General features: G+C 42.9%; 1 protein-coding gene across 1 annotated transcript in view; it reads right to left on the reverse strand.

Moving 5' to 3' along the window:
- GPC3 (glypican 3) overlaps positions 1–12,371 on the reverse strand; it is a 196,996-nt gene that overhangs the window by 70,012 nt on the left and 114,613 nt on the right. Inside the window, exon 4 of the mRNA XM_060756063.2 lies at positions 524–657. Within this exon, the coding sequence (XP_060612046.2) occupies positions 524–657 (134 nt within the window). The remainder of the gene's footprint in view (positions 1–523; positions 658–12,371) is intronic.

The raw sequence follows: 12,371 nt of genomic DNA on the forward strand, positions 1-12,371 counted from the left end.
TAAAATAAAAAATTAATACAATTCTAAAACCGTAATAAAATTATTGTTATTATATTAATTATTTAAATATTATAGAATCTATTACCCTGATTCTATGATATTTAAATTATAAATAATAAATACAATATTATAATAAATAATGATATAATTATTATTATTAATATGCATAATATAATAAATAATAATACAATAATAAATTAGAAAATTATAAATAAAATTATAAAATAATAATAAAATCTATTAATCTGATTGTATATTTAAATAATACATCATATTTAATAATAATAAATATAATATAAATAATTATAGTATCAATATTATTACAAAATTATATAATAATAAATTATTACATTATTACATTATATAATGAAATAATAATAAAATAAAATAATAAAATAATAAAAATATTTTTGTTATTATTATTGCATCCTAATCATAAACCCTGCCCTGATCCCTACATTCCCAATACTGAATATTCAATATCATGAAGCCAACTCAAGGAAGTTGCTCCTGCCCATCTCACTTTCTCCGACTGGACAAGGTTTCCTCCTGGTTTATAGGGTTCGCCTTCATGGTCTGTTTGTCAGCGACGCTGTCTTCAGGATCCCAAGCGGAGCGGTGCTGCCTCTGCTTGGAATGGCCGCATAATTTGCTGACCTGTAAAGAGAAACAGATGAGAAAACTAGAACTTCCAACAAGGGCAGGCAGCAGCTCCAGAGTCCGTTACGGGCTTTAGTGTGAACTTTAAATTGACTTTAAGCCAGAGCGGTTAAAGTGGTGTCAAACTACATACCTTCTACAGCAGATGCCGGTAGGAATTGTGGGAGTTGAAGTCCAAAACACCCAAAGGGCCCAAGTTTGCCCATGCCTGCTTTACACACAATATACCTAGCATTAAAAACAATCCCCCTGTGATGAAGAATTAGACTACTAATTCTTATGATGTTTAGCCTAGAATGATAGAATCATAGAGTCAGAAGGGAACCCCAAAGGCTATCTAGTCCATCCCATTCTTCCAGGCAGAAAGTTACCATCAAACCCTCCCGACAGATGGCCATCCAGCCTCTGCGTAAAGACCAGAGAAGGAGACGTGCATTCTTCCTTTTGATATGGCAATGAACAAAATCCGCAGTGGATTTATTACACCATTGACTTGGATCCCACCAAGCTTTATGGCCTGCAATAGCTCTGTAGCTCGGGATATTGTCTTTCCATTGTTCACAATGCAAGCTGCAATCTCTCCATGATTAAAGGGGGAGTCAACATCATCCTATTATCTCCCCCGCAGGGAAAATAAATTGCCAATTGCTCAGCAAGTCTTCCTCCCGGCTTGCCTGTCCCAAAAAGGATCCTAAAAGAAACCACACGACAAATCCCCTTTGCTTTGGGGCAAAACATTGTGTAAAATATGTATACGAAAATGTATTTCTAGGAAATACAACCATTACAAGACGCAGGACAAAGATGAAACTAAAGGGAACATGGAACATGAGTTTAAAATTCAACAACAATAGTCCTAGACACTTAGGAAGTGCCCAACGTGTGATCCAATAAAACAGCTAGCATAATGATCTTGCTTGCTGTGTACTAATCTTGTTGTGTATCAAATAATAATAATAATAATAATAATAATAATAATAATAAATGATTCTGGAGAACTGCAAAAGCCGAAAAACTAATCTTCACATGATGTTGATTGATTACAAAAAAAGAGCCTTTGTCCCACTCCCACACAGTTGGATCATCAAGTGCCTAGACACTATCGGGATTTGTAAAAACATTGGCACTTTTATTGAAAATATGATGACGCCCTGGAAAACTGAACTGTTTGTTGGAAATTAAAACATCAGGAGAGAAATTTTCCAGGGAGACTCATTGTCCCCACTGCTTTTCATCATTGCTATGATCCCTCTGTCAACAATCTTACAAAAAACAAAAGCGACGAAAAAATATTAAAAATAATAAAAATCTCACCAAAGTGGAAGAAGATGGCGACCGAGGTTCTTTATTAAGCGATTCAGCTGGATCGGATGCAATTGTAGGGATAGCTCACCCACAAGCATACCAGTACATTGATCAGAGGCATATTTATAGCAAATTCAAAGTTGCAGAGTTCAAACTCCCTGCCCCGGCTTCCCTGTTGTTCCCTGCCATGATTGGGCGATGGAAGGCGGACCTCCCGCCCCCAGTGCCTCTGGACCAATCAGGAAGCTCCAGTGGTCCGTAGGAACCAATGGGGAGACCTCTGCCACCTGGTGGTGACAGCCAATCAGGAGAGATGGAGGCGGGATGAGGGAGCACAAAGGAATCTGGGAAAGGAGTAAACAAAGGAAATGCCATGTGGCCTGAGACAAAGAATCAACATGTGTCCTGAACCTTCCTGGCTGTGAGACAGGAGAACAATGATGGCAGCCTGAGGTTAATGCTAAGTAAACAAAAGCAGAGGGGAAGATTTCCCCTTATCTTACAGAAACTTTTATCAAACAATTCTTTACTCTAGTGGGCCATCTTCCGATGCTAGAGATAAGAATCTCCTTCTTTTATCCATGCAAGTGTGTCTTTGGCGGGAGGTTTCAGTAACTGCTAATGGCTTTTGTTTCTGAAGGCCGGGGGTTCCCTTACATATTTCTTTGGAGGGAGAAGGGGCAAAGGGTCAGGAATACAAGGAAACATAAAAAAACCATATAGAAATTATACACAGGGAAATCATATGCAGCTATCTTCCCATCCAGGACCCCAGAGAGAGAGATTAATAATATCAATTATAAAAAGCAGACGATATCAGGACACAGCATGAATTCATAAGTTGTCTTAAAGAAAGTTCATGGGTAGAGAGCGAGTCCTTGAAGAGAGTGAAGTCCAGGAATGTAGCAGAATTCAAAAAGCCACCAAAGGGAGTCTATGGAGTTCCACTGGGCCAAGACACAAAGCCCTGCAGCGCTGGGATGGAAGCCAGTCCCATGGTCCTTGGAAAACTACAGCTCTCTCGAGAGAGGCAGAGACCCCAAGGTCTAGCTATTCCCAAAGTTTCATGGGGTCCTCATTGTTGTTAAGGCCTTGACAAACTGACCAAGACTTAACCCCTATTGTGCAGTCTGGTACCTTTGTCCTTTGCAGAACTATAAGTCACCATCCCTTGTTAGGGGGGGGGCATGCTCGACGTCACACCACACTCCAGGGCAGAGAGTTCCACTGCTGAACGGCTCTCACAGTCAGGAAGTTCTTCCTCATGTTCAGATGGAATCTCCTTTTTTTGTAGTTTGAAGCCATTGTTCCGCGTCCTAGTCTCCAGGGAAGCAGAAAACAAGCTTGCTCCCTCCTCCATGTGACTTCCTCTCACATATTTATACATGGCTATCATGTCTCCTCTCAACCTTCTCTTCTTCAGGCTAAACATGCCCAGCTCCTTAAACCTCTCCTCATACGGCTTGTACTCCAGATCCTTGATCATTTGAGTCGCCCTCCTCTGGACACATTCCAGATTGTCAATCTCTCTCTTCAATTGTGGTGCCCAGAATTGGACACAATCTTCCAGGTGTGGTCTAACCAAGGCGGAATAGAGGGGAGCATTACTTCCCTGGACCTAGACACTATGCTCCTATTGATGCAGGCCAAAATCCCATTGCTTTTTTTGCCGCCACATGACATTGTTGGTTCGTGTTTAACTTGTTGTCCACAAGGACTCCAAGATCTTTTTCACATGTACTGTTCTTGAGCCAGGCGTCCCCCATTCTGTATCTTTACATTTTGTTTTTCCTGCCTAAGTGGAGTATCTTGCATTTGTCCCTGCTGAACTTCATTTTCTTAGTTTTGGCCCATACCTCTAATCTGTTAAGATCGTTTTGAATTCTGCCTCTGTCTCCTGGAGTATTGGCTATCCCTCAGATGGCCATCTGTCAAGGGTGCTTTGAATGCAATCAGTACAAGAAGACAGCACTCCAAACCAGAGCTGACAGCTAGCACAACAAAGCACTGCACGGGCAGTTCCTTGACAAAATTGAAGGAAAAGTTGACAGGGAGAAGACCTGGTTATGTCTCATGAATGGAATCCTGAAGAAGGAGACAGAAGAAGGCCTGATTCTTGCAGCCCAGGAGCAAGCCATTAGAACAAATGCCATTAAGGCCAGGATTGAAAAATCAGCAGATGACCCAAAATGCAGACTGTGCAAGGAAGCTGATGAAACCATGGATCATATCCTCAGCTTCTGCAAGAAAATCGCACAGACGGACTACAAACAGAGGCACAACTCTGTGGCCCAAATGATTCACTGGAACTTATGTCACAAGTACCACCTGCCAGCAGTAAAGAATTGGTGGGATCATAAACTTGCAAAGGGAGGAGAAAATGAACATGCAAAAATACTGTGGGACTTTCGAATCCAGGCTGACAAAGTTTTGGAACACAATACACCAGATATCACGATTGTGGAAAAGAGAAAAGTCTGGATTATTGTATTGTCGAAGGCTTTCATGGCCGGAATCACTGGGTTTTTGTAGGTTTTTTTTGGGCTATATGCCTTCAGAGTTTGGATTATTGATGTCACCAAACCAGGTAACAGTGGCATTGAGGAAAAACAACAGGAAAAACTCAGCCGCTATCAAGACCTCAAAATCGAACTGCAAAAGCTCTGGCATAAACCAGTACAGGTGATCCCAGTGGTCATCGGCACACTGGGTGCTGTGCCAAAAGGTCTCAGCCGGCATTTGGAAACAATAAACATTGACAAAACCACGATCTGTCAACTGTAAAAGGCCACATGACTTGGATCTGTGCGTATCATTCGAAAAAACATCACACAGTCCTAGACGCTTGGGAAGTGTTCGACTTGTGATTTTGTGATACGAAATCCAGCACAGAGATCTCAGAAAGCCACAATTTGTCCTGATCTGTTCTCTCAGTTATCTTCCATCCACCAAGACTACAGCCAGGATTTACCCCATTGTTTCCATATCTCAGTTCAAGAAAAAACCAGATCCTGGCCACCTCGCCAGACATCAATGTTTATTGCCACCTGCGAAGAAGCAAGGGAGCTGAGGGATAATTTATTGTTGCCACCAATTTGATAGGAACCAGTATTCAGGAGATTTTACCCCAGTTCCCAATTTTAACAAGAACTGGCCGATTTGCAATGGAGGTTGCCGATTAGGAACCAAATTTACCATCAAGTTGGAAGGGAGGCTGTTCAGTTGCACCTCCTCCTTTATTAAGAGAGTAATAACTTAGTAGTAATTACACTGTATATACTGTAGCGTGACTGGAGAGAAGAATGTAGTTTCATTTGGTTACTTTTCCCTTCGTTTCTGCCACCACATGAGGTAAGTTGTAATATTGTGAGAAATGGCACTTGATACACAGAACAGACGGAGCTGAGGCAATCTTCAAATAAAAGTTAACAATTTTATTAAGTACACAGCGTGTGGTTGCAAGACGTAACTTTTCTTATAGAACTTAGAACAATGCTTGGTTAGTTGAATGTTACACTCTTTCAGGTTACACAGTATCTTCCTGAGGTGAAGCACTTGATCAGATACTTAATAAGATTATTCTTTAGCCTTTCCTTAGACTAAAGTAATACTGGCTTTGTTTCCCTTATCAGCCTCTCTAGGCTAAGAAACTTCCAGTAGCTTAATCTGGCTTTCCAAAGCCTCGAAACTTTGCTTCACAATTTACTCTCTTTCAGCTACAACCTCCTAATCCTTTCCTCTACCAACTCCTCTAAACTTAAACCCTCACTCCTCACTCCTCGGAACCTAAACCCTAACTCCTCACTCCTCGGAACCTAAAACCTAACTGATTTTTAACTGTCGTTTTTCAAACTCTCCCCTCTAAGCTCCTCCCACTTCTCCCTCTCCTGCATCGTCTCCATGGCAACGCACTCCTCTGACTTAGGCTGCTCCAGCATTACTGCAGCCAATCTAAACACAAATACCTGGTTTCAATAACTTCCTTACACCACCCATCAAAGACAATAGGCTGGCTGGCTAGAAGGCCCCCTGAGGACTCGCCGACCACATGGACACCACATATTTCCATAATCCACTCCAATTCTCATTGTTTCCCTCTCGTCCCGCCTCCTTCTCTCCTGATTGGCCAGGAGGCCGAAGTGGAGTGAGCTCACCCATTGGTTAAGGCGCTCAGGAGGCGGCCAAACCTCCTCCCAGTTGTAGAGCGTCAACCAATCAGACAGCTCTGTATATGTATAAAAAGGCTTTATTTTGTATTCAATGTATGCTTTGCTTGACGAATTATTGCGGCTTTGCATCCTCTCCTTCAGGGCGAGACCCTTCCAAATTCCTCCTCGACTTCACATTTATTGTTCAATTGTTGTTATTATTTTGCTTTGTGTTTTCCTCCTAGGATAAGCAGTGTTTTGCCTTCTCCAACTTGTTAGCCCCAGTCCCAAATAAGTGCCCCCCCCCCCCATTTGAAGTTACCATAAGGTGACCTCAGGAATCTATTATCTTTATTCCAATTCTCTTGTTTAATTAAATTCTCCTTCGTTTTTTAAAACAACCAGGAATGGGATGTGTTTAAAACATACATTGAAATGATGGGGTACAGAACATAAACTTTTTAATAGTGGTAGCCAGCCCCATTTAACATTTCTACAGGTGTAATAAAAATGCTAATATATGTTAATGTTTAGTCTGTGGTTAATGTTTTGTCTTCTTAATTTCCCCAGGGTTTTTATGGCCAGATTTAAATCTGCCAGGAGACTCAATGGATTGTATTGCTTTCCCAGGGGCACCTTCTTCTCCCCAACGAATACTGATTAAGAAAAGAGAATAAACACTGCATAGCCCATATATATATATATTGTTGTACACTTCTAATCATTGCACAGATATAGTCTTAAAGGAGTGATACGTTATCCCTAACTTGATGGAAATATCAAGAACATACATTCCAACCCCCTTATTTTTGCAGGCTGTAAAAGAAGTTCCGTGTCAGAATGTGGGATACTTAGATCTAGAAGACTGCTACTCCCAGCATCCACAACCAGCATGGAGAGCACGACTCCCATCATTCCCAATTAACATTGAGACTACAATTCTCAGTATACTCATCCAGTATGGAGACTCAACTCCCAGCACCCCCAGTCAATTGGGGATTATGGGACTACAGTTGGGAATTATGGGACTACAACTCCCATAATCCCCAACTAGCATAACTACAACTCCCAGAATCCTCAACCAGTATGGAGACAACTCCCATCATCCCCGACCAGCATTGAGACTACAACTCCCAGCACACACAACCAGCATGGAGACCACAACTCCCATCATTCCCAATTAGCATTGAGACTAAAATTCTCAGTATACTCATCCAGTATGGAGACTGCAACTCCCAGCACCCCCAGTCAGACTGGAGACTTCAACTCCTATAATCCTCAACTAGCATAACTACAACTCCCAGAATCCTCAACCAGCATGGAGACCACAATTCCCATCATCCCCAATCAGCATTGAGACTACAATTCTCAGTATACTCATCCAGTATGGAGACTACAACTCCCAGCACCCCCAGTCAGACTGGAGACTACAACTCCTATAATCCCCAACTAGCATAACTACAACTCCCAGAATCCTCAACCAGCATGGAGAGCACAATTCCCTTCATCCCCAACCAGCATTAAGACTACAACTCCCAGCACACACAACCAGCATGGAGACCACAACTCCCATCATCCCCAATCAGCATTGAGATACTGATATCTCAGTATCCTCATTCAGTATGGAGACTGAAACTCCAAGCATTCCCAGTTGGACTGGAGACAACAACTCCCACCATCCCCAACTAGCATAACTACAACTCCCAGAATCCTCAACCAACATGAAGACCACGATTCCCATCATCCCCGATCAGCATTGAGACTACAATTCTCAGTATACTCATTCAGTATGGAGACTACAACTCCCAGCACCCCCAGTCAGACTGGAGACGACAACTCCCATAATCCCCAACTAGCATAACGACAACTCACAGAATCCTCAACCAGCATGGAGACTACAATTCCCATCATCCCCAACTAGCATTGAGAGTACAACTCCCAGCACACACAACCAGCATGGAGACCACAACTCCCATCATTCCCAATTAGCACTGAGACTAAAAATTCTCAGTATACTCATCCAGTGTGGAGACTGCAACTCCCAGCACCCCCAGTCAGACTAGAGACTACAACTCCCATAATCCTCAACTAGCATAGACTAATTTATGGGGCTGTTCTGATTTGGTTCGAATCTGAATTATATAGTCAGTGTGGTGTTGATCCTGGCCCACCCAAAAAAAAATCTGGAAAAAACTCCTTGAAATGCAAGACAACCAGGCAAAAAACACCTCTATACAATACTTTCAGTCTAAATCCTCCAAGCCCCAGAGTGTCGTCAATAATGCAAGAGCTGTCAATAATTCATGTGCCAAAGCACCCAAACACACAAATGCTGGGAATAACACCGTTTCTGTCGCACTCGTCGCCTGGAAAACAAGCCAGGAACACGGGCAAAACGGAAAAGCCACAAAGCGTTACAGATGTCCACGCCGGCCCAGCCAAGCAGCACCAACACAGAGTGAGACATCCAGAGAAGATACACATATGGACACAGACACAACGATTGAGCGGCTAGGATGTTTTATTTTGTTGTTGAAGTCTCACTCTGCTCTGAAAGATGTGCAAAAAGTGCTGGTTCGAGCCATCTATACAGAAGACATTGTCTGAAGGACATTCTGCTCTCAAAAGTCTGGAATTCCCTTCCAAAAGAATGGGCGTTTTCCCTACTCGAGTGAAGCCTTTACTCAGTGCTATTCAACGTCTTGGTAAATGACTTGGATGATAGAATAGGAGGAATGTTGATCAGATTGGAAAATGACATGGGATGGAGAGAGGACAGGATCCAGATCCAAAAGGATCCTCCTCTTGCTCCTTCACTCTCCTTTCCTCTCTATTTGGTCCCCAAAACAGAGGGAACCCTTTCATCACCAATTCTTGCTCCCTCCAAAACTGAAAAAGTAAAAGTAAATAAGAAAGAAAAAGTAAAAGTACATATGAAAAGGTAAGAAAAAGAGAGGGGAGGAGAACAGGAAGGAAGGAAAAATAGGAAACAGAAGGGAAGGAAGGAAGGAAGGAAGGAGACAGAAAGGAAAAGGAAGGGAGAGAGAAAGAATAAAGAAAGAATGGAAGGGAACAGAGAGGGAAGGAACAGACAAAAGGGAGAAAGAAAGAAAGGTAGGTAGGAAGCAAAAAGGAAAATAAGGAAGGGAAAAAGAAAGTAAAAGTAAAAAGAAAAGAAGGAAGGAAAAAGAGGGAAGGAGAACGAGAAGGAAGGAAGATAGGAAACAAGGGAAGGAAGAGAAGGAAGGAAGGAGACAGAAAGGAAAAGGAAGGGAGAGAGAGAGAGAGAGAGAGAGAGAGAGAGAGAAAGGAAACAGAAGGGAAGGAAGAGAAGAAAGGAAGGCAGGAGACAGAAAGAGAGAGAGAAAGAAAGAAAGAAAGAAAGGGAGGAAGGAAGGAAGGAAGGAAGGAAGGAAGGGAGGGAGGAAGGAAGGGAGGAAGGAAACAGAAGGGAAGGAAGAGAAGAAAGGAAGGAAGGCAGGAGACAGAAAGGAAAAGGAAGGGAGGGAGGGAGGGAGGGAGGAAGGAAGGAAACAGAGAGGGAAGGAAGAGACAAAAGGGAGAAAGAAAGGCAGGTAGGAAGCAGAAAGGAAAATAAGGAAGGGAAAAAGAAAGAAAAAGTAAAAGTAAAAAAAGAAAAGAAGATAGGAAAAAAAGAGAGGGAAGGAGAACAAGAAGGAAGGAAGGTAAGAAACAGAGGGAAGGAAGAGAAGAAAGGAAGAAAGAAAGGCAGGTAGGAGAGAGAAAGGAAAAAGAAGGAAGGAAACGGAGAGGGAAGGGAATGAAGGGAGGGAGGAAGATAGGAAACAGAGAGGGAAGGAAGAGAAGGAAGAAAGGAAGGAGACAGAAAGGAAAAGGAAGGGAGAAAGAAAGAAAGAAAAAGAAAGAATGGAAGGAAACAGAGATGGAAGGAAGAAACAAAAGGGAGAAAGAAAGGCAGGTAGGAAGCAGAAAGGAAAATAAGGAAGGGAAAAAGAAAGAAAAAGTAAAAGTAAAAAAAGAAAAGAAGGAAGGAAAAAGAGGGAAGGAGAACAAGAAGGAAGGAAGGTAAGAAACAGAGGGAAGAAAGAGAAAAATGGGAGAAAGAAAGGAAGAAAGGAAGCAGAAAGGAAAAGGGAGGGAGGAAGGAAGGAAGGAAAGAGAGGGAAGGAAGAGAAGGAAGGAAGGTAGGAAGCAGAAAAGAAAAAGAAGGAAGGAAACATAGAGGGAGGGAGTGAAGGGAGGGAGGAAGAAAGGCAGGTAGGAAACAGAAAGGAAAAGAAGGAAGGGAGAAAGGAAGGAAGGAAAGAGAGGGAAGGAAGAGAAGAAAGAAAGAAAGGAAGGAAGGAAGGTGGGAAGCAGAAAGGAAAAAGAAGGAAGGAAACAGAGAGGGAAGGGAGTGAAGGGAGGGAGGAAGAAAGGCAGGTAGGAAACAGAAAGGAAAAGAAGGAAGAGAAAAAGGAAGGAAGGAAGGAAACAGAGGGAAGGAAGAGAAGAAAGGGAGAAAGAAAGGCAGGTAGGAAACAAAAAAGAAAAGAACAAAGAAAGGTAGGAAACGGAGAGGGAAGGAAGAGAAGGAGGGAGAAATTATTTAAAGGCAAACAACAACAACAACAACCATCCGCCCCCAACAGTCTGATGGCCCTCTGCTTAAAAGGTTTGGGACCCCTGCTCTTGGTCAAGGGACATCATTGTCCCACTCTATTCTGAAATAACTCTTGTCTCAAGAGTGATATTTACTGAATCCAGAACATTGGGGGAAATATCGACAGAGGAAGATGAAACCAAGCCCATCTAATCTGGAAGACAGGAAAGCCTTTCTAATATGCTTTTCTGCAATTAGCCGCTGCGCCTTGAGCATGATTGACTCTCATCTTTGGGGAGATGAGCAATAGTCTCGGAAACGGCGCATTAACTTGTCTACCGATGACTTTAATAAGGCGCTTTTCAAATTACTGCTCATAAAACCGGAGCGGAGAGAAGGAGGTGAAGAAGGCCGGGAAGGGAGGCCACATCCGCTCTCCTTAATTAGGCCTCTCTCCTTCCCTTCTTTCTCGATTAGCAACTTAATAGCAAGTGTACATATTTATGTAACACAACCCCGTTTAATTACTATCAGTCGCTGGAAGGTAATCACAATCGGAAGACGCGTGAATGGAAAGGAGCTGGTGGCGTTCGCCAGTTGTTTAGATTTACATCTCAAGAAGTTTGGGGGGGGAAAGACTCCTGTAACCTTCATGGACCGTGTCAGTCGGACTCTAAATCCACTCTGGGTTTTTAAAGAAACTTTCCAAGGTCCTGAAAAATATTCTTTTTGTCCGGTTTCAGCACTTCGGAGATATCCTTCGAATTTTCGCCATTTTGTGATTTTTTGTTTGTTTTTGTCGTGTCAGGAGCGACTTGAGAAACTGCAATTTTCTTCTGGTGTGAGAGAATTGGCTGTCTGCAAGGACGTTGCCCAGGGGACACCCGGATGATTTGACGTTTGTATCATCCTTGTGGGAGGCTTCTCTCATGTCCCCGCATGAGGAGCTGGAGCTGCTAGAGGGAGCTCATCTGCTTCTCCCCAGATTCGAATCTGCGACCTGTCGGTCTTCAGTCCTGCCGGCACAGAGGTTTAACCCACTGTGCCACCGGGGGCTCCTTCCCACTGAGGTGTTACCTATTAATCTACTCACATTCACTTGTTTTTGAACTGCTAGGTTGGCAGGAGCTGGGACTAACAATGGGAGCTATTTACCTTCTCATTTACCTTCCTGCCAAGGCAAAACCTGTTGATCTACTCATATTCACATGTTTTCAGACTGCTAGGTTGACAGGAGCTGGGGCTAATAACAGGAGCCGTTACCTTCCCACCAAGGTGGTACCAATTGATTTACTCGCATTTGCATGTTTTCGAACTGCTAGGTTGACAGGAGCTGGGGCTAACAATGGGAGCTGTTTACCTTCCCGTTTACCTTCCCACCAAGGTGGTACCAATTGATCTACTCACATTTGCATGTTTTTGAACTGCTAGGTTGACAGGAGCTGGGGCTAACAACGGGAGCTGTTTACCTTCCCGTTTACCTCCCCACCAAGGTGGTACCAATTGATCTACTCACATTTGCATGTTTTTGAACTGCTAGGTTGACAGGAGCTGGGGCTAACAACAGGAGCTGTTTACCTTCCTGTTTACCTTCAGGCCAAGGTAACTCCAAAACTCAAGGTCAATGCCCAGCAAACCCTTCCAGTATTTTCTGTTGGTCATGGGAGTTCTGTGTGGGAAGTTTGGTTCAATTC

The sequence above is a fragment of the Anolis sagrei genome, chromosome 10, assembly GCF_037176765.1.
Source record: "Anolis sagrei isolate rAnoSag1 chromosome 10, rAnoSag1.mat, whole genome shotgun sequence".
Lineage (NCBI taxonomy): Eukaryota > Metazoa > Chordata > Lepidosauria > Squamata > Dactyloidae > Anolis > Anolis sagrei.